The sequence below is a fragment of the Prenolepis imparis genome, unplaced genomic scaffold (assembly GCF_030444845.1).
Source record: "Prenolepis imparis isolate NDT839.2.m4 unplaced genomic scaffold, iyPreImpa1.0 SCAF_15, whole genome shotgun sequence".
Classification (NCBI taxonomy): Eukaryota; Metazoa; Arthropoda; class Insecta; order Hymenoptera; family Formicidae; genus Prenolepis; species Prenolepis imparis.
In genome coordinates this window covers 5,599,295-5,619,717 of record NW_028141173.1, presented here as the reverse complement: position 1 = coordinate 5,619,717, position 20,423 = coordinate 5,599,295, and the positions used below count along the sequence as shown (strand labels likewise).

Below are 20,423 nucleotides of genomic sequence, written 5' to 3'. Positions count from 1 at the left end.
TACGTTCATTAAAAAGAGACAAACATATAGTTTAACCGGAGGTTAAAGTTAACCGACGTTGGTGAAATTGGTTCTAAATATAAGAACCGACTATGAATACCGGCCTAACGCTGGGTCCACAATAGGTGATTTAAGCCCTGAGCCTTAAGAAATTGATCAATCGCAGTCAAGTATGAGGAGAAAACTCGACTGTGATTGGTCAATTTCTTAAGGCTTAGGGCTTAAATCACCTATTGTGGACCCAGCGTAAGACTGCTATTCCCCTTCCATTTATATATGTTCTAAGGAGCTAATACAGCGCTCTATATTATTTTCCTTGTTTTAGACGAACGCGGAATGAATTGATGTCGCATGGTCCATAATTTTTCGCGACTGTCACGCACTTCTGTTTGCGCGAACGCCGATACGAGACGTCGCCGAAGGGTCTCGATGAGGATGAAGCGAGTGAAAAGCGACGTGATCAGCGCGACTATCGAGTCTTACTTGAAGCGACGTCATTATCAGGTGCTCTCGCATTTACTGCAATTTACTACTTCTTTCCACGTGCAATCGCTGGAAAACGGAACGTTTTTGTCGTAACCTCCGTCATCTTCGCAGGCCAACGACGTCTACTGCAAGAGCGATCAGCTGTTTTGTCAGAGCAGCGATCAAATGACGTTAAACGCGACCGCCGAATGCGGCACTTCTCAGGATAATTCCATCGTTTTTAGTGCCATCACTATTGATGTTTCTGCGGCTGATCAAGCTTATCAGCGGTAAGGTTTCCTACTAACTGCTGGAACTCTTCTTCGGACCGCATAGTATACATTTGCCCGGTCTAGAAGAAGAGAGGCATGTTCTGTTTAGACAGTGCGTTGCGTATCATTTTATGATTGCTAGATAACAATCTATTCAATGTCTTCTTCTGTAAAAACAAAGATTTGAGAGGTAACAGTCATTAACTATCACTTTAAAAGTGTTAACACTGATATTTCTTAAGATTAGGAATTAGAAATTCTGTCACATCAATGAAATACAGCGAGCATATTGAAATTATACTATTAATAATAATTTCTAGATCGTATCTTCAATTAAAAATATTCATATTAAAAAGTATTTATTCATATTAAAGTTAACGTGTGTTTCTATTAATAAGTTGATGTATCAACAATTTTACAAAATAATATTGTACGTATAAATCTTAAAGATGATTGTGATATGTATCGTACAGTATACTAAAATTCTGATTCTTCTTCTAGATTGAAGAAGTGGATGAATATCATACTCAATGAAAGAATAAAAGTAGAATTACAAGGACTTTTGTATCCGATATTTTGTCATCTTTATTTAGAGATGCTACACGCTGGTAACCGACAGGCTGCAATTCAATTTTTAAAGGCGCATCAGAATGAATTTATTAGTGATACTGAGAAAGAATTCTTAGAAGAATTATCTAGGGTATTTTCAGTACAGGATATTGAATTGAGATCTTTGGTGAATGCATTCAGAACTAGAAAGTACAAAGTAGATCTCTCTGAGTCAGCTCACATTTGCCTACGACAATATCTTACAAGATATGGACATATAATATTACTGCAGGTAATATAATTCATTGTATTTGCATTTATGTACTTCTAAATATATTTCACAAATTAAATTCCCTAAAGGATTAACACAATTTTTTTTTTCACATTAATTTTCTATGTCAATTTATATTGATAACAGCATAAAATAAAAACTGCGAAAAGTTAAAATATAAGTTTATTGTTTTGTTTTTCTTTGATCTCACATTGACCTCTACTGTCGAGATTTTATATTGAGATCATTCTCTCTTACATTCATATTTAATCAACATAAATCAATATAAGTTGTATTTTATTGTGATAAATTCTTTCTTTTACAAATTCTGTACAGATTATAAATACACATATCACGATAATCAGAAAGGCAGGCACTCCAAAAATAGATGGAGAGACACATGAAGAGAAAAGTCAAAGATACGAAACAAATATTAATGGTCATGTGGAGCAGCCATCTGGTACAGGTGTCGATCGTGAAATGCGAGAATTACAAGAAGCAATACGATTAATACGAAATAATGCTCATCAAGCACTAAGAATATTTACAGTGAAGAATGCTGTAGAAAGGTAAATGGGATTGTAAATCTTTTCTACGATGCATATGTGATATTACTTATATTTAATGTATTTTATATATATATATTTTTTTTTGTTTATAGTGCAAGTTGTGGTCTTTTTACACCTAAAATGGATAAATTAGCCGTAGGATTTAGTACGGCCGAAATACGCTTATGGGGTATAGGTGAAACGGTTTTAGTTAAACGTAAAGATAAGCATGTTCCATTTGTCTGTGATGTATCGCCGTTTTATAAATTCAACGAGCACGAAAGCACGATGTAAGTCACGACATTATTTTCTTATTTAAGTTGAAGCTGATCACATGAGACAATTACACAATTTTATAACAGAAGAAGCGAAGCAGGAGCGATAATATTAAGAGGGCACACAGACGTAGTGCACGATTTAAGATTTATTCCAGAAGCGGACATTCTACTTTCTGTATCAAGTGACAAAGATATGAGAGCATGGAGGCTCAACGATTACTCGTGTGCAGCAGTATACAGGTACTAGTAATTAAACGAATTTTTGGAAAAATAAGTAATAAAAATATCGTGATATTTTTTTATCTTGTAAAATAAAAATTTTTAACTATGAATCGAATAACATTAAAAATATAATTATACAGTTTCTATTAAATTAATTTTCTCTTTTTTATTATTTTTAATTCTTACAATTATTTTTAGTGCACTTTTTCCATCTCTAAATTCCTAACTTTGCCTTAAACAATATTTAATAAAAAAAAACATGCGACAAATCTTGTTTCATCAAATTGATTCATATTATAATGAAATGTTGAATTTTTTTTATCGCAGTGGTCATAGTTACCCAATATGGTGTATGGATACCAGTGTGTTCAATTTATATATCGCCACAGGTTCACACGATAGAACTGCCAAATTATGGTCATTGGATAGAACGTTTCCCTTAAGAATATTTGCTGGTCATTTTTTAGATGTCAATGTATGTTTCTTATCATAGATCTATATGTATACATTTGTTTTAGTATTACTTGCACGATATATATTTATGCCCACATTTTTATTTTAGTGTATAAAATTTCATCCAAACGCCCGGTACTTGGCGACTGGCTCCGCCGACAAAACCATAAGATTATGGGGCAAAGATGATGGGAGTTTAGCACGAGTATATGTCGGAGCGCAATCGACCATTTACACCTTAGCATTTAGTCCAGACGGGAAATATCTAGCTGCTGCGGGTAATCGAATGTGACAAGAGATATAAATTATATAATCAGAAAATTATATTCGATATAAACATTTGTCTTTTATTTGAAACATGTTGCTTAGGTGATGATAAATGTATATCCATATGGGATTTAGCAACCAATGCATTACTCACCGAATTGAAAGGCCATGAAGATACAGTCATGAATGTAGACTGGAGTTTGGATGGCCAATATATCGCCAGTGCAAGCATAGATGGTATCGTACGATTATGGCCTACTCAAGATTTTATCAACACCTTGAATGGGTATGCTTATAAATTTTCTTCTTTCAAAATTTCAACTTGTTTATGTTTTATATTGCCTACTATTTTTCAGAGGATCGTCAAGCGCAATATCTCAATTGGAGGCGCAAATATTTTCCACATCTTGCTCAAGCATTCTCTCATTGAATTATTATAAGAAAAACAGTTCGTTGATTTGTATCGGTACAGCGTAAGATTTTTATTATTTATTACTGTGTTATTTTTGAACGAAATATATTTTTAAATTAGATTCTTTTTTTATCTAGTTACTGAACATTTTTCAGTAAATTTTACTGTTCTCATTAACATTTATACTCATCTGTTTTATATATTGCATCTGAAGCTAAAAATTACTCATAGCATCCAATATAATATATTCTTACATTATAAATAGAAAATGCGTTAGTGGTCGAGTAACTTTATATATAACTAAAAATTTGTTATTTGCTCTATAAATTATTCATTATTGTATATACTATTTATAAAGACATTTTTCATTTTTAATGATCAAACTTGACAGATGTAATCAAATATTTTTCATTTATCATACAAATTTTTCTCATTTGTTTTTTTAACTTTATTTTTTAATTATATCATCAATTCAAATTTCAAGAAAAAAAAGTGTCATCAAACATATTTATATTGTGTAGCAAGAAATTTGAATTTCAATCTATTAAACTCAGAACCAAAAAATTATACATATAAAAAAGTACAACAAATTTCGTTTTTTAATTAGCACTAGGAAATTAGAATTACTTCTTTTTTCTTAATTTTAATCACAATCATGTCTCTATCTGTCATGATTTAAATCAAGCATTATAATGCTGTGTCATTGTGCGCATGTAAGATTCTTGTGGGAATATTGTCGAACAATAGTTCAATTTTCTGTCTTGTTATAAAGACTTTGTAAGTTGTAAATAATGTTGAAAAAAAAATAACAAAAAATAGCGGAAAAAAATACAATTTTTATAAAAAAATGTGTGCATTTTTATTATACAATTTGCATCACATTTAAATACGAGTATTTTTAATTCTTTTTCTTTTTCTTTTTCCCGACTTTTTTGTTACGAATAATGGCTGATTCTTGTTGAACGTCTACCTTTCGTTTTAATGTTTCCTTCATAGAATTTTCTTCAGTGTCACTGACAGTTTCTTTATTTAGTGGAGGAATACTAAAATCTGGAATCTATAATCAAACAAAATTAACAGATAAACGTTGAATTCTTTTGAAATGTATATTGAAATAAACTTCTTTCGCTAAAATTTTAATCTTTCTATATTTATATACTTACTTCTGGCTTTACGAGTTTAAAAATTAATTTTTCATGTTGAACATTAGATCTGTCCAAACTCATTTGCACGACGATAGGATCAAATGCCCGAAATACAACATTTCCACAGGTTTGGGATTGATCTTCTGAATTATACGTGAACGTGACAGAGTCCAATGAAGTGCGATTACTTAGATACAGTGTTCCTTCTAAACCGTATTTCGGTATAAGAACTTGCAAAGCATTTTTTCGTACAAAAAGAATATATCCCTCCTCATCCTGAACTTTATTGCGGAAAAATAGCTGAAACACACAATACAATCTCGTCAAAAGATCAAGTTCTTTTAAGCGCTGTTCCAAATTATGGACGAAACGAAGAATGTTAGTAAAATATTTTTACGCTAGACACTAACATGTGTGTGAAGCGCGACTGAGGCTCTACCAGCGTATTGCGCCATTCGATTCCGATAATTTAGATTTTGGCACAGCAGATGATTGTTCTTTTTATCTAATAACGCTGGATAAGTCGCATCGGCGCCTATACATACGGCCAACAATCGGTGCACGATTATATCAGCATATCTATAAAATAATAGTATGATACGAAGTACAAATTGGAATTAATTTAATTACAATGTGATAGCTTTCGAACAACTTGCCTTCGAATGGGCGATGTAAAATGGGTGTAAATGGGACATGCCAGTCCATAATGCTTAAATTCTTCCGGTTGATGCATTCCACTGATAAAATACACCGCTTGCAACATACATCGAGTAGCTAGTATCTTTAGCATTGTGTTAAAGTAAGGATTCGATTCCTTCTTACTTTCTTCCAGTGATCGCGCCAACTCATTACCAGTATTTGTATTAATAATGAAACCCTGCAATCAATTTTAAAATATATTGCAGTCATTGATTAAGTAATAAATACATAGAGTGACTCGGTGACTAATATAAAGAAATATATCTGGTTTTCTTATTTGAATCTAAGACAAAAATTCTTATAAAAGAAAGAGAGAAGTCGAGAAAAATCATTATTGCAACTTTTTACATTTTTCGATATTAAATATCTTCATTATATTTTTAAATTTCGAATTCAACTTTTAAACTAAATTAATTGAGATCCATACTTGATTTTTTGCAGCCTGAATCAACGGCTCAAAATTGCTTTGCGGTGGTTCGGGATGTCTTCTTAGCATAGCACATTCTGGAAATTCTTTCAATATTTTTTCAGCGACACTAATATTTGCAAGCAACATAAATTCCTCCACCATAGAATTAGTTTCTCTCAGCTTCTTTGCTTCCACGTCAATAGGATCGTGAGTCTCGCTGTCTACTTGGAAACGTATCTCTGGTGATGCTAAAGTTAAGGCACTGCAAATAAATTATTTAATATTATTAGATGTGAAAAAGTATTTCAGTATAATCTAAATTATAAATTTTAATTTTACAAAATAAGCGTACCCATTTTCGAGACGTTTCTTCTTTAACTTTCTAGCTAATTGATTTAATCCTCTTAATGATTGTGCAATAGCATCTTGCTGAGTGGCGTCATCAATTTTTAATTGAGCTTCTTCATACGTCATAGCTTGACGCGAACAAATTATAGATTTGCAGAATCTTGTACTGATTATATTTGCATTAGGATCAATTTTCCATATACAAGAGAATGCGAATCTTTCTTCTTTCCCACGTAAAGAGCAAAGGTTTGAGCTGAGCAATTCTGAAATAGGAATTATTTTATAATTAATACTGGAAAAGTGCCTATGCAACGTATAATAATACATAATATAATATTTATATAATAATATATAATTGTATTTAAAACAAAACATTTTTATTTTACCTGGGACCATATCAATTCGTTTATCGACAAGATATACAGTGGTAGCGCGTGAAGCTGCTTCCTTATCCAACGCAGTTCCAGGTCTTATAAAGTGCGACACATCCGCGATATGCACACCAACATTGAAATTACCATTCGATAAACTTCTGCAATGTAATGCATCGTCAATATCAGTGCAGCCTGGTGGGTCCACAGAACAAATATCCAGATGTCGAAGATCTTCTCTTTGCGCGATATCCTGTAGATTTATATATTGAATAAATTACACACACATTGATATTAAGTATAAATTAGTTCCCACAATTTTGCATTATTCATTTCATCAATTATTTATATTTGTACAGTCGACTCATTTTTTGTGCAATCAGTAGTTCGAGATGATTGGCTGATCCAATGAATTTTTAGTTAAATAAATATATATATATTTATTATTATTTATATATATATATTTATATATATACATATACACACCGCTTCTGTGATGACCCACGGTAGCTGTGGGAGAAAGCTAAGAACAGCATCGGAGAAATGACTATGCGGAACATCGTGTTCCAGGAGTAACACCTCATTCTCTGTTTCTTTATCTCCTATATTGCCGAGCGCTCGTACAAAGTGGCCGAGCGGATATCTCGAGTTTCGCGGCCATGAATCGAGTGCGACGATAATCCTTTGCTTACTCAATATTTCAGCCTGTCGAGTTTCGATTCTTATTTTGGGAATCTTCCTCTCAGCTGGCACAAATAAATGTCTCACGTTCTATATTAATAAAGAAGACAAAAAATATATAATACACAATAAAAATTATTTTAATGCGTTATAGTATGACTTACTTCTTTAATCGGACTCGGCTGCAATATTCCACAATACTGTCTCCACTTCCGCCTGATAATACCGACAATTTTACCTGTTGGTATTTTTTTTTTCGTTAAACTCGATTTAGCGAGCACTTTTTCATCTTCTGAAATATCATCAGCATCATCTACACTTTCTTCATCCTGCAGAACGATTTCACTAGGAGATGACCATTGATCGTCTGGTAGGATCTCAACTGCAACTATATCGCCATCGACTGCTCTGTTAAGATTAATATGTCCTTGCACAAATATCTAAAACGATAATAATATCATATAATCATAATTAAAATAATTAGATATATATCTTGAGCTTAAGTTAACAAGTTCATTAATACTTGATAAATAATAAGAGAGTGTTTGAGAATTTGCGATTACATTTCACAAATTTAAGATATTATATATTCACATATTTATATATAATATTTACATATAATTTTCTTTCTCTTTAAAAAATCAATGATTCTTTTTAAATATACTACACATTAAACATTAAAGTATCTATAAACAAATATAAATATATATTATATATATCTTACAGGCTTCTCTCTTCCTTCAACATTGACATTTCCTTCAAGAAAATTTTCCCGCGATGCTAAAAATGTTCCTTGCAACAGTTTGCCAGCTGATATACCGTCGTGCACTTCCACAGGTGTTAGATGGCAAGGAAACAGTTCTCGGCCTTGAATATTCATAGTGTAGGAACGTTTGCATAATTTATCCAACAGGAAACTTGACTTTTCCAATGATGTAATATAATCTTCCACTGTGCAGAAAAAAATACATATTTTTTATATTATAACTGCGTCAAAGTGAAACAGTTTTCAGTAAACCAAAAATCAAACACATCTTACTTGATAGTGCAAATAGGCCATCTTCAGCTGCACATGTTTTATTATCTACATCTTCTGTCAGTAAAACAACCTTTAAGTTGTAATCATCAGAGCTCAAATGATTGTTGTACCATTTGACTGCAACTCGTATTGCTCTGTCATTACGATCGTTTATCTTTTCCCCTGGTTCTCTTTCAATGTAAGTCTCCCTAGAAACAATAATATAAAATGTCGTTTAATTATAAAATTGTAAATATCATTACATCATTATGTTCTATGTAATAAATATTACACATACTGATGATGTTCATTAATAAATATATAAAATTTTCTTTTTGGGTCTCTTATAATGTTTTTCAACTTCTTATATACATTCGAACTTTTGTGCCGAATCTCTTCCAACACTGTTTGCAAAATAATGACATTGGTGATAACATCTTCTTCCAATATATCTATCTGTAAATAAAAATCAAACACCACATTTGTATAAAACTGTTACACATAATATAAAATCATTGCAAATATAAGATGCAAAAACCATATGTTCAATATAATATTTGTATTATATTACTTTGATATGACTTACTTGATCCAGAATTATATTTGTATCAAGTATAAGAACGTAGGGGGATAAAATTGAAGAAGACTTCGCACCAGCATCCTCTTCATCCAATATCATATCACGAGGTCTTGCCTTACATTTCTTACATGCTTTAAATCCGCAGTAAATATCATCTCTGAGATAGTGTTCTCTGACAGTCTAATAAAAGCAAACACTTAAATATCCTTCCGATGAAAGTATTCGTGAGAAATTTTTTATAAGAAAAAATTTAATGTGTAAATTTAATTTTATAAAAAATTTGTAGAAAATTTTACAAATTACCAAGACAAATCTACACTTAAAAAACCATACCTTAAATATGTTTCCTCCCTTCGTCTTTCTAAAAAAAACCTTTGTCGTCAACATGTCTCAAGGAGGTTCCTTTAAACGCTATATTAGTAAGAACGTATTTGCATTAAATTCTTTAATAAAATTTATTAATCATGTACACGTTTCTTGGTTTCTTGGTTACATCTACCATCTACCCATTAATAGTGCGCGCCATTTTTATTTAGGTCTGTTCGTTTTACTTACACTTTTTATCCTCAGCCTCTCATTGGCTCTCGTAGATTTAGAGAGTAACCTCTCTATGTTGCATTACATATTCGAGGCATTTCTCGTAATTTTGAATCTCCCTTCCAAGAAAAAAATAAGCGGCAAACTTAGCAGCAAGTTTTGTCAGGGAGAGAATACAGGAAGAATTAAAATTAAGATACAATTTACGAAGAAGAACGGAACAAACGAACGATTTATTATCACCGTGTGCGTATATTGTTTATTTATATATTAGAAATATTAATTTAATTTGCTAAAAATCAGTTTTGTAAGATCTGTAAAAATAACCATTCTCTATTTTCTATTTTAGAAGAGGCGATGGCAATTATTTCTGTATTTGAGGAACAAATATTTTGAAATTGTAAGAACTTTGAATGCCGGCATTTAGAATCTTAGTTTCCAAAGTTTGAATGCCCAAGAATGGAACCACCGCAAGAATTTCCATTTCCCTTTCCAGCGTATCAAATTCAAAAGCAGTTTATGAAGGAGCTCTACAGTTGTTTAGAAAATGGTAAATTAGGTCTTTTTGAAAGTCCAACCGGTACTGGAAAATCCTTATCTCTCATTTGTGGTACGCTTAAATGGTTGATCGATCATGAGAAACGGAGGAAGCAGGAATTAACTTCCACAATTGCAGAGATAGATAACAGGTTAAAGAATTGCGAAAAGCCATCCGATGATTGGTTTACAGTGCAAACAGAACAGATAGAATTAAATACTCAGAGACAGCCATTGGAAGCTAAATTAAATGCGCTCCTTGAATATGAAGGCGAGAGAGAAAAGTTTAAAAGAATAATTGAATTAAAGAAAGCTGCTCAAACTAAAACAATTGGGAAAATAAAACGACAGCCCGCAACAAGGTTTGCAGAGTCTAGTAAAACGAAGGAAACTGATGTCTGTGATACTGAAAAGGATCTTATCTTGGAAGATGCATCGAATTCAGAAAGTTCTGAGGAAGAAAATACAGAAGAAGAACCATTATTTAAGAACACCAAGATCTTCTTCTGTTCCAGAACACACTCACAATTGACACAATTTGTGCATGAATTGAAGAGATCTCCTTATTCACAAGATATTTCTGTGGTACCACTCTCGTCAAGGTATCTTCATAATCATTTAATATTTGTATATATTAGTTTTTATATTAGCTCTTTATTAATACTTTTTGCTACATTTCCAGACAAAATTACTGCATTAACAAAAACGTCAAGAGATTGAAACATATCAGTCTGATCAATGAAATGTGTCTCCAGTTACAAAAGAAGAAGACTACTGTTAAAAAGGAAAAAGATCTGAAGAAATTAAAAACCACAAGCGGTTGTCCTTTTATACCAGGCGATCAGAAATTGCTGATGGCTGAAGTTCTAACCAATATTCAAGATGTTGAAGAGATTGTGCAAAAAGGGCAGGAAAATAATACTTGTCCATATTATGGCTCAAGAAAATCTCTGCAAAGTGGACAATTGATATTGGTTCCATATAATTCCATTCTGCATAAGAGCACAAGAGACAGTTTAAGAATAGATTTGAAAGGAAATATATTGATAATAGACGAAGCCCATAATTTACTGGATGCCATTGAAGGAATGCACAGTTCTATAATTACAGGAAGAAATATACTCCATTGTTACAGTCAGCTGTCGCAATATCAGAAAAGGTATTATGGCAATATTATGTTTCTTTCGATAAGATTATGTATTCAATGTTTGACTGAAAGTAATATATGTGTGTCGTTACAGATTTGAAACTTTATTTTCGGCTAAAAGCATATTACACTTGGGTCAGCTAAGTTTTTGCTTAAAGAAGCTTCTAACTCTCTTTGGAGCAACAACAAAATCTCATCCGAATGACGAGATCGATAAAACAATAACACCCAAATTATACAAAATAGAGGAATTCGAGCATCTTACAGAAATTGATACAGTAAATATGTTCAAGCTGTTGGAGTTTGTTAAAACTTCAAAACTCATTCATAAATTACAAGGATTTGTCGAGCAGTATGGCAATAGCATCAAAATCAATGAACAGAAAGTAAAGAAATCCGGTATTACGGAATTTCTAAACTCAATTAAAAATAAAGATACACCATCTCAAGAAACCGACAGTATCGCGAATGTACCTGATAACAACGAAGATCAAACGAGCAATCCATTGATGGCAATTTTGAACTTCCTAGAGTGCCTGAAGAGCAGCTGCACAGACGGCAGAATATATGTTTTACCTGGTGCTACTATCGGACAAGGGATTATAAAATTTCTATTGCTAAACCCAGCGTCGCATTTTCATGATATTGGTATGTGCATCGATTACTTCTTTAATACACGTACTTCTTGTTTTATTCTTACATTTTTTATTGCAAAACTCATAGTGAGAGATGCTAGATCAGTGGTACTGGCTGGTGGCACAATGGAGCCAATGTCCGAATTCATAGATCAACTGTTCTTAATGGCAGGTGCAACGCAAGATAGAATCATGACATTTTCATGCGACCATGTAATTCACAAAGAAAATATTATATCCAACGTTGTAATTCGTGGTCCGACTGGAATTGAATTCGAATTTAATTTTCAAAATCGGCAAAATACGAAACTGGTAATCAAAATTTTTCCTCTTTCTTATGTTTAGAAAGATAAATCTAGAAAATACTCGTATTCATACATATGTAATCCTGATAGGTGAAAGTTAATTGCGAAATATTTAAACTTCGTTTCAGCTGGATGAATTAGGCAGAGCTCTGTTAAATTTATGTAATATTGTACCAGCTGGAATTGTAATATTCTTCCCATCTTACAACTATGAAGACACAGTATTCAATCATTTAGATAAATCTGGCATTATATCAAAAATTTCTGTAAAGAAACGTATTTATCGTGAACCTAAATTAGCATCACAAGTAATTTATTTTGTTGTATTGTTAATATTTCTGTTTGATATTATGTAAAAACGTATTTATACATTTCATGTTATAAAATATAGGTCAATGTAATATTAGATCAATACGCACATTCCATCAAGAATCCACAACCTCCGTGTAATGGATCATTGCTGTTCAGTGTAGTCGGTGAGTATAAATTAGAGAATTATATCAATATTATGAGAAAATTATTTGTGCATTTTTGTCATCGATAAAACAAATCAATTCTCTAATTTACATGACATATTGCAGGTGGTAAATTAAGTGAAGGTTTAAACTTTTCTGACAATCTGGGTCGATGTATTATAGTTGTTGGCTTGCCATATCCCAACATCAAATCACCAGAGTTGCAAGAGAAGATGAAATACTTGAATGAATATGTGGTTCGTATTACTTTAAGTAAAATTTATCATTATAACTTAGCGTAACATTTTAATCTTTCTCTCATTTTACTTTACGATTTCTGTTTAGAAACCGGGCGCCGGAAGCAGTTTTTACGAGAACTCGTGCATGAAAGCGGTGAATCAATGTATCGGCCGATCCGTTCGTCATATTAATGATTATTCGACAGTTGTACTGTTAGATAAACGTTATCGTCATAAAGTCAAAGTACTACCGCAATGGATCCAACGTTCCGTGACGATCAACGATTCATTTGGACCTGTAATTGGTAACATTGCAAAATTTTTTTCAACTAAACGAAAAACAGTCTAATTTGTGATGAATAACAGTGATGCATATCAATAGATCAACTAAAAAGTTTACTATTTGATTATTATTTGACACGTTTTAATCATATCTTGTCAAAGGTTTTTTTTTTCAGTAATATAAACTCATTATAATATTTGAACAGAAACTTTTTTTATAATTTAAAGATGTTTTTCGCTGATACTATATCTCAACATACTAAATATTTTTATACCAACTACAAGGAAGATTTAACGTGCCTTTAATATATATCACATATAATTGGCCAACTGGATGCCAAATTTGTAAATTAGATCGTGACAATACATTTCTCCGGGCCGTAGAATGGAGCAAGGAAAGTGTGACTGAAAGAGAAAATTAATTTACACGAATTATAAATCGATAAATACCATAAGAATATAATTTTGCGATATCTTAACTACTTACAAAATTAATAGCATTTGGATAATTTTGCGGTTGAATGCTGAAAGCACAGTGTTTTACGTAGCGAGCGCCCTGCTTCCCCAAAAGAAATGTCGGCGATTCGGATATCGCGTCTTGTTCCATTTGATCAGTCGTCAATGTTTCTCCTTGCTCTTCTTCACGGTTCGGACTATCATCTTGTTCAACATTATTGTCAGTCTACGAGTATAATATTATTTCTTGTAAGAACATAGTAGTATTTTTATATTCTTTTAATACACAAATTAATATATTCATTATCGCTGCTAATTATTTATTATATTAATTATTTCGATATTTAAATATAATTAGATTTAGATATTTAATATGACTACCTCAGAAGCAACGTCTGTTGATAAGCGGCCACCTGTATAAAACTGTACACCAGGCTGATCGGAATAAATTTCCAAAACGCTGCATATATATATATATATATGGTTATTTAGTTTCAGAATATATACTGTGTCTATATATTGTGAATAATTATAAACCTTACCGGCCGTTTCCTGGATGGACAGCTCGAGCGATATGCGTGCTACCTCCGTACCAATTCGGCGTGACGCAGAAGTTATGATCGTATCCCTCTCCCGGAGGAACCTGCAGCTTACACCAACTTATTATGCTATCCATCAAGATTGTACTATATCATGTTAATCTGCTACGCAAAAATAGGGAACCTTCTCGATACAGCTCTCCAGAAACTTGGGTATACGGAGATCCATGACGGTTCCTCCGACTCCTCGGATTCCACCGGTTGGGATCGGATCAGTATAATCCGCGAAGGTCCAGCGATCGCAGTTCAATGAAACTTTGTGCTTCATCAGTTCCTTCTTACCGGCGTCCTAGAATAAATATTCGCCGCGTGATTCTCATCTAGAAGCTAGAGCCATTCAACATCTGACTCGCAAGAGGAAGCAACATGTGTGTTTAGGTATATAAAACATTGTTTTGCTTTGTCCTTTTAATTCTACAAATGATGACTTCAGCTCCTAATGAATTTACACAAAATGTATTATGTTAATTACATGTCCAGCGAGGTTGAACAAGGAACCGTGTGAGATGTTGACTATCGTCGAGTCCGTCGTGGTCGCCCGGATACCTATCTCCAGCCTATTATCAGATGTTAGCTTGAATCTCACCGTGCACAACACCGCACCGGGATATCCTTCTTCGCCGTCCTCACTCAAGTAAGTCATGACGACCGAGCAGCCGTCGATATACGAGTCCCACAATCGTCGACCGAAGCCCTTCGCCTAAGAAGGAACAAAAAAATTGTAGAAGACGTTAATTTTCGATCGAAACTACAAGAGGAGGCTGAAAGAGACTTACACCTCCGTGCAGATGATGTTTGTCGAGATCGTTCCTGGTGAGCTGATAAGTTTTGCCCTTAATAACTATACAGCCATCCTTTATGCGATTCGCACATCTACCCAGGACGCATCCTATGAATGGATTAGTCTTGGGATTTGTGTAGCCTGCAACACAAGTCAGTAAATTAGAAGAGAGAGAGAGAGAGAGAGAGAGAGATTCAATTAATCAAATATCACGAATAAGTAGTTTAATTAATTAGTTCGTACTCTCCAAATCGTCGAAACCGAGCACAACATCCGCGATATCTCCGAACTTGTCCGGAAATTTTAGCGAGACGATCGTGGCACCCCAAGAAATGACGGTGATCTCTATATTATTCTTATTAATCATCGTATACGATTTTACTGGTATCAGTCGAGGTTCCTTATCATCATCGATATATGAGGATAATTCTGTCTCGTTATATTCTTTACTGTCATAGCGGCGTATCTTATCCCCGGGAGGTTCTGTAAGAGTACAAAGAAGGCTTTTATGTAATCATCTGTCGACACAAAAGCCGGACATGAAATAATAAAAGTACCGGCATAAATCTCTCCAAATATTCCCTCCGTAATTACGACATCCTTGCAGCCGCAAGTGACCATGTTTCTTTTTTTTATATTTTTTTTATTTGACGTTATCTGTTTATTGCCAAGTCATATATGCAAATATATGACGCGACGAGAAATTTTGTCATTACGGCTTCGCGTTTATATTTGTAAACAATTGTGTGACATTTCTGCAATAAGATGATAAATGATAAATAATGGGTTATAAAATATTATCTCGATTTTTTTTACATTTTTTTGTTGTTTCAACATTAGAAAATCGTCTTTTTTACTTTTCGCAACATAAGAGTCGAACAATTATTTAATGGGAATATGGAAAGCATGAAATGTGTGTCGTGGTCACTCAAAAAGCTAAAACTTATTAATGCTGTTATTTCAAATTATTTATTAATAATAATAATGATAATAATAAAAAATAATAAGAATAAAATAAAAATAAGTAGAATGCATTATTTGTGATTCATAACGCTACAAAGTGTTACGACCATAATAGTATTATTAATAATTAATAATAATATAATAATAAAGTAATAAAGTTTATTATTATCCTTATTATTATCATTTTTATATATACTCTATGTATATATATATTTATATATATAATTATTATTTATAATCATTTATATAATTAATATTTATATAGAGTAAAATGTACAATGTTTGGAAAAATACATTAACTTTTAGTGCAGGTCAGACACATCAGACACTCTAAGGAGTAAAGAACAGCACGTAAAAAAAAATCGAAGACAGAATATATTATTGCGATATATTTCATTTTTAAATAATCGAGTTCTCGGGGAATCTCTGTCGTGAAATTAATTATTTATTCGTCTATATATATACTATATATAATATTAATCATTTCTCTCCCTGCTCGTAGATAAAAACGATTCTGTAAGGATTTCGCTCGTCGTGTTTGGCAATCTATCGTTATTTACACAGGAAATCGTCTCCTTTTTTTCTCTAGAAATCGACTCCTGCGATTGAAAGTGACTCTCTTTTCCCAAACTCAATTTTGCGAAATCGCCGATGAAAGTTATATTACATTGAACAATTTTTTCCGTCGAAAGCGTTATTGGGATTTCGCGATATACATTTTGTTTTAATTCTTTCGTTAAGGCGCGCACCGAAGCGATTCATTATTCTCACTTAAATACACGTGGAACACATTGCACTTAGCTTATCGTTAACATACTTATAAGCTACAGAGTTATTCCATGTTATTCCAAATCAACTGTTTTGCGACGTTCTACGTTCTCTCTCTATAGTTATCGCGTATTACAAAGGAATACTGGAAAGGAAAAACTTAAAATTTCGCATATATATATATATACACTAAATTGTGATAGCCCCATGCGAGAATTGTATTGAATTGTTTTTATAGTTATGTGTGTGTGAAATATATTACGTTATAAGTACATTAAACTTTCTGCACGCATCGCAAGCGTAGCGAATATCAGTAATAAGGAGCTATCACAGAACGTGTGTACATCGATTAGACAATTCGTTTAATAATTAATCATCTTGGTCGTGGTCGTTATTGTACAATTTGCTAATTCGCGCAAGCAACGCATGCATGCAATCTCGAGATGTAACTATATATAGATACGTCATAAAAAAAAATATATATATATATATACATATATATATATATATTTTTACACGTTTTAAATACGATTTAGAGCAACGGGATCTTGTTATGTTTCACGATGAGTATTATTTTTTTATGTTTTTTTCAGTATCTCGATTTTAGATCCACTCGTTAGATCTAATTAAACTAGAGAGAACTATATATCGTACATATAAACGTGAGTCGTATATTATCGTGTAAAAACGGTGTTAAAATTTCGCATAGTTATCTTATTATCCCAACATACATTCGTACGTTTGCAGACAAATTTGATAAATTTATCTTGTATCAAAGTGCGACATAGATTTGGCAAAGACATATAATAATAAGGGAATGAATAGAAGAGAAAAGGGATTCAATAATATTGATATAGTGCTATAATATATAAATGTTTGAAGGAGGAAATTTTATACTCTTCTTTTTGCTATAGACTTTCGAGTCTGATAAATCTTCAATTTCCTTCAAAATGATCAGTTTTATTAATTATTTCAATATCACTGCATGTTTTTTTCCCGCATGAGAGATATTGATCGAGAATTATTTTATCGGAAATATATTACAATAAGAAAATATCTGAAAGAAATAAATTACTAGTATAATTGCGCAATATATGATGAACGAGATACACGATAAATTTATTGAGTTTTTTTACAGAAATGTATAAATGTATATGTATATATATATATATATATATATATATATATATATATATATATATATTTATAGACTGATAATATATAAAGAGACCTCAAGTTTCACTTGATATGATACAACTTGGTTTATCTCTATGTATAGAATTATTCTGAACACACGTTTCTCTTATACACGTTCTGTCCAACGATTCAAACATATTCCGCGTAAATGCTCTCTAATAAAGTATAAAATCCGATTCTCATTAATCTCTATAGGCTAAGGTGTTTTGTTGTCATATATATAAAAAATAAATATAGCTTAGACTAGCACTGTCGGCGATACGCCATTACACAATCAATAGCTGCCGCGAATATTTTATATATATATATATATATATATATATATATATATATATATGTGTGTGTGTATACTCAAATAAAACAGAAAAGTCAAAAATGATTTAATATCATATTGATCAAATTTGAAGTCCAAATTCAATGTGACGTCAAATTGACATCATTTTGACTTTTCTGTTCTACTTGGATACATATATATCCCCAGATAGCCACACTAATTATTATGATGTCATTTTGACGTCAAAATGATATCATAATAATTATCTGGGTCCTCCTACAATTAAATTACATAATTATTATAATATATGAACAATTATTCTCTCGATATATCAGCGCTCTTTCCAACACTTTGTCAAATATTTCTCTTTCTCTCTCTCTCTCTATTATCCATGGAAGCATTTTGAATTTCTATATGTGTCGCTTATTTAAGTACGTGATATTAGCACCGCAGAATACCTTCGCACACACTACGTAGAAAGGTATATATACCCATTAAATGCGTCGCGAGAAAGATAATTGTTACAATGTACAAAATGCAGACAATTGTCTAGAATTATGCACAATTTGATAAAAAGCCGCTTTTTTGAGATAAAGAGTTGCAAAGTTGAGACCAAAAAATTTGCAAAAGTTTCGTTATTGCATAATATTGCCAATTCGATGTCAAGTTCAAAATACAAATCTTGTATCCTTCGAATTTCTTTCTAGAAGAAAGTTTTTTGTGATTGATTTACATTTTTCTTTTTCTTTTTTTTTATTGCAATCCCTTGAATTATTTTGGCAAAATCATCAAAGAATATCTTTCTTTCCTTTAACAATCTTTTGTGTTTTATGTACATCATTATCTACAATACTGATGATCGTCATTCGAGAAAACAGTTTAAATGAAAAGTGACTCTTCCGCGACGATAAAATTAAAAAATTCGCGACTTTGCGTATATAATGTGAAGTTGACGATACAAATGTTTTGATTTCTTCGAACACGACGTACGAGACAATGTAATAACTTTGATTTCACAAATATTAGTGAATTCGAGCATCCCTTATTTTTTTTATCGCAGTATCGACAAATTAAAATTACGTTCATCGCTTCTGTTACATTACTCAACGATCATGTATGTATGTACATTCGGGGCACGTAGAGTCTGCATTGTGGGGTACACAAATATTCCTCTCGACATCTCCCTGAACAATTTCAATTAAAAAGAAGTTAACAGAGACACTTACATCTCGCTACATTGAATTGAAACGCTTATATTCGTTATCGGGGTGCGATGCGAGAAATTCACAAAGAATACAAAAATCCGACTTGTATCTTTCTGACAAATACACCGTGGATATCGTGAAAGACGCGCGAACTGTATAAGGAATGTACGAGTAGAGTCGCTACGTCATTAAACAGTAATAATATATGATCCTTATCTCTATATGTACAACGTGCGCACAAAAAAGAGAGAGGGAAAGAGGGATCTTCGTTCCGAAACGATCCCTATATAAATATACATTTCGCGTTTTGCGCAGCTGCATCATTGTATTTGCCTACTTACACGCTTTGGATACTTTCTACAGACACGCAAATTGTTTATAAAGAGGCGTACTGTTTCATAAGGTACAAAAGGAGCGTGACAGCTGCGCAAAACGCAGCTCGTTACTGACGATCACGTCTGACGATAATCCACGTAAACATTGCGTGAAAAAACTGCTATACTGTACATGTCTTTCGAAAGCATTACTTATCGATCGTACGCTTTGTCGCTTCGTCCTAAAAGATGGAAGTACCCATGGATGGATGTATAATCATGTACATCTCCAATTGTGCATTGCAACAGAACGTATCATTGAGCAGAAACGCTATTTTAATGGCGATACAGCATCCGTTTTCCTCTCTTTCGGCGTATAAATCTTTAAAGCTGAATAAATACAAATTATACAATTTATAAAAAGAATCATTAAAAATTTGTTTAATTTAACAATTTCTGGAATTTAAGAATTTTGCCTAATTTAACTAGTTCGTTTCCTGAAATGAAAGAAAATGGAATTGTATCGCCATAAAAAAAAATAATAATAATGGTACAACTTTAAATACAATTATAAATGACTAGTTACACTGATTGCGATAAAAAGGAGAGATTATGTCGGAAATACTGTAGATTAATACACATAACATCGCGGGAAAAAGTTAGCTAAGTACATAATACTAGAACTAATACTTTGCAGCTGTCCTTGTCTCTTGTAAGTACTCTGCGTTGATACCACTGCTT

At 32.4% G+C, this 20,423-nt stretch overlaps 4 protein-coding genes across 5 annotated transcripts; 2 read left to right on the top strand and 2 right to left on the bottom strand.

The window, feature by feature from the left end:
• Nucleotides 1-315: 315 nt before the first annotated feature.
• Nucleotides 316-3,858, top strand: Wda (will decrease acetylation). Its single transcript, XM_083055347.1, has 10 exons — nt 316-504; nt 598-755; nt 1,239-1,578; nt 1,894-2,126; nt 2,219-2,395; nt 2,468-2,623; nt 2,933-3,080; nt 3,168-3,336; nt 3,428-3,611; nt 3,682-3,858. The coding sequence occupies exons 1-10, from the start codon at nt 352-354 to the stop codon at nt 3,800-3,802; spliced, it is 1,839 nt and encodes a 612-aa protein (XP_082911473.1). The 5' UTR covers nt 316-351; the 3' UTR covers nt 3,803-3,858.
• Nucleotides 3,859-4,254: 396 nt separating this feature from the next.
• Dis3 (exosome complex exonuclease RRP44-like protein Dis3) lies at nt 4,255-9,513 on the bottom strand. Its single transcript, XM_083055346.1, has 14 exons — nt 9,322-9,513; nt 8,995-9,168; nt 8,707-8,864; nt 8,430-8,617; nt 8,115-8,341; nt 7,555-7,830; nt 7,196-7,480; nt 6,725-6,962; nt 6,343-6,601; nt 6,009-6,252; nt 5,539-5,759; nt 5,293-5,461; nt 4,901-5,182; nt 4,255-4,794 (listed from the first exon to the last, which is right to left on the bottom strand). The coding sequence occupies exons 1-14, from the start codon at nt 9,373-9,375 to the stop codon at nt 4,636-4,638; spliced, it is 2,934 nt and encodes a 977-aa protein (XP_082911472.1). The 5' UTR covers nt 9,376-9,513; the 3' UTR covers nt 4,255-4,635.
• Nucleotides 9,514-9,639: 126 nt separating this feature from the next.
• Nucleotides 9,640-13,457, top strand: LOC145946191 (ATP-dependent DNA helicase DDX11). 2 transcript variants are annotated; one of them, XM_083055714.1, is made up of 10 exons: nt 9,640-9,771; nt 9,875-10,664; nt 10,745-11,221; nt 11,304-11,857; nt 11,933-12,156; nt 12,278-12,457; nt 12,541-12,625; nt 12,731-12,861; nt 12,950-13,148; nt 13,302-13,457. In XM_083055714.1, exons 2-10 carry the CDS (start codon nt 9,985-9,987, stop codon nt 13,307-13,309), a joined length of 2,538 nt encoding a protein of 845 aa, XP_082911840.1. In that variant the 5' UTR covers nt 9,640-9,771; nt 9,875-9,984; the 3' UTR covers nt 13,310-13,457. The 2 variants fall into 2 exon arrangements, with proteins under 2 accessions (XP_082911840.1, XP_082911839.1); XM_083055713.1 differs by lacking the exon at nt 13,302-13,457 and having other exon boundaries at nt 12,950-13,289.
• Nucleotides 13,020-15,704, bottom strand: LOC145946192 (galactose mutarotase). Its single transcript, XM_083055715.1, has 10 exons — nt 15,519-15,704; nt 15,205-15,444; nt 14,957-15,102; nt 14,653-14,880; nt 14,305-14,469; nt 14,124-14,224; nt 13,963-14,041; nt 13,613-13,807; nt 13,426-13,530; nt 13,020-13,139 (listed from the first exon to the last, which is right to left on the bottom strand). The coding sequence occupies exons 1-9, from the start codon at nt 15,580-15,582 to the stop codon at nt 13,438-13,440; spliced, it is 1,311 nt and encodes a 436-aa protein (XP_082911841.1). The 5' UTR covers nt 15,583-15,704; the 3' UTR covers nt 13,020-13,139; nt 13,426-13,437.
• Nucleotides 15,705-20,423: the final 4,719 nt, after the last annotated feature.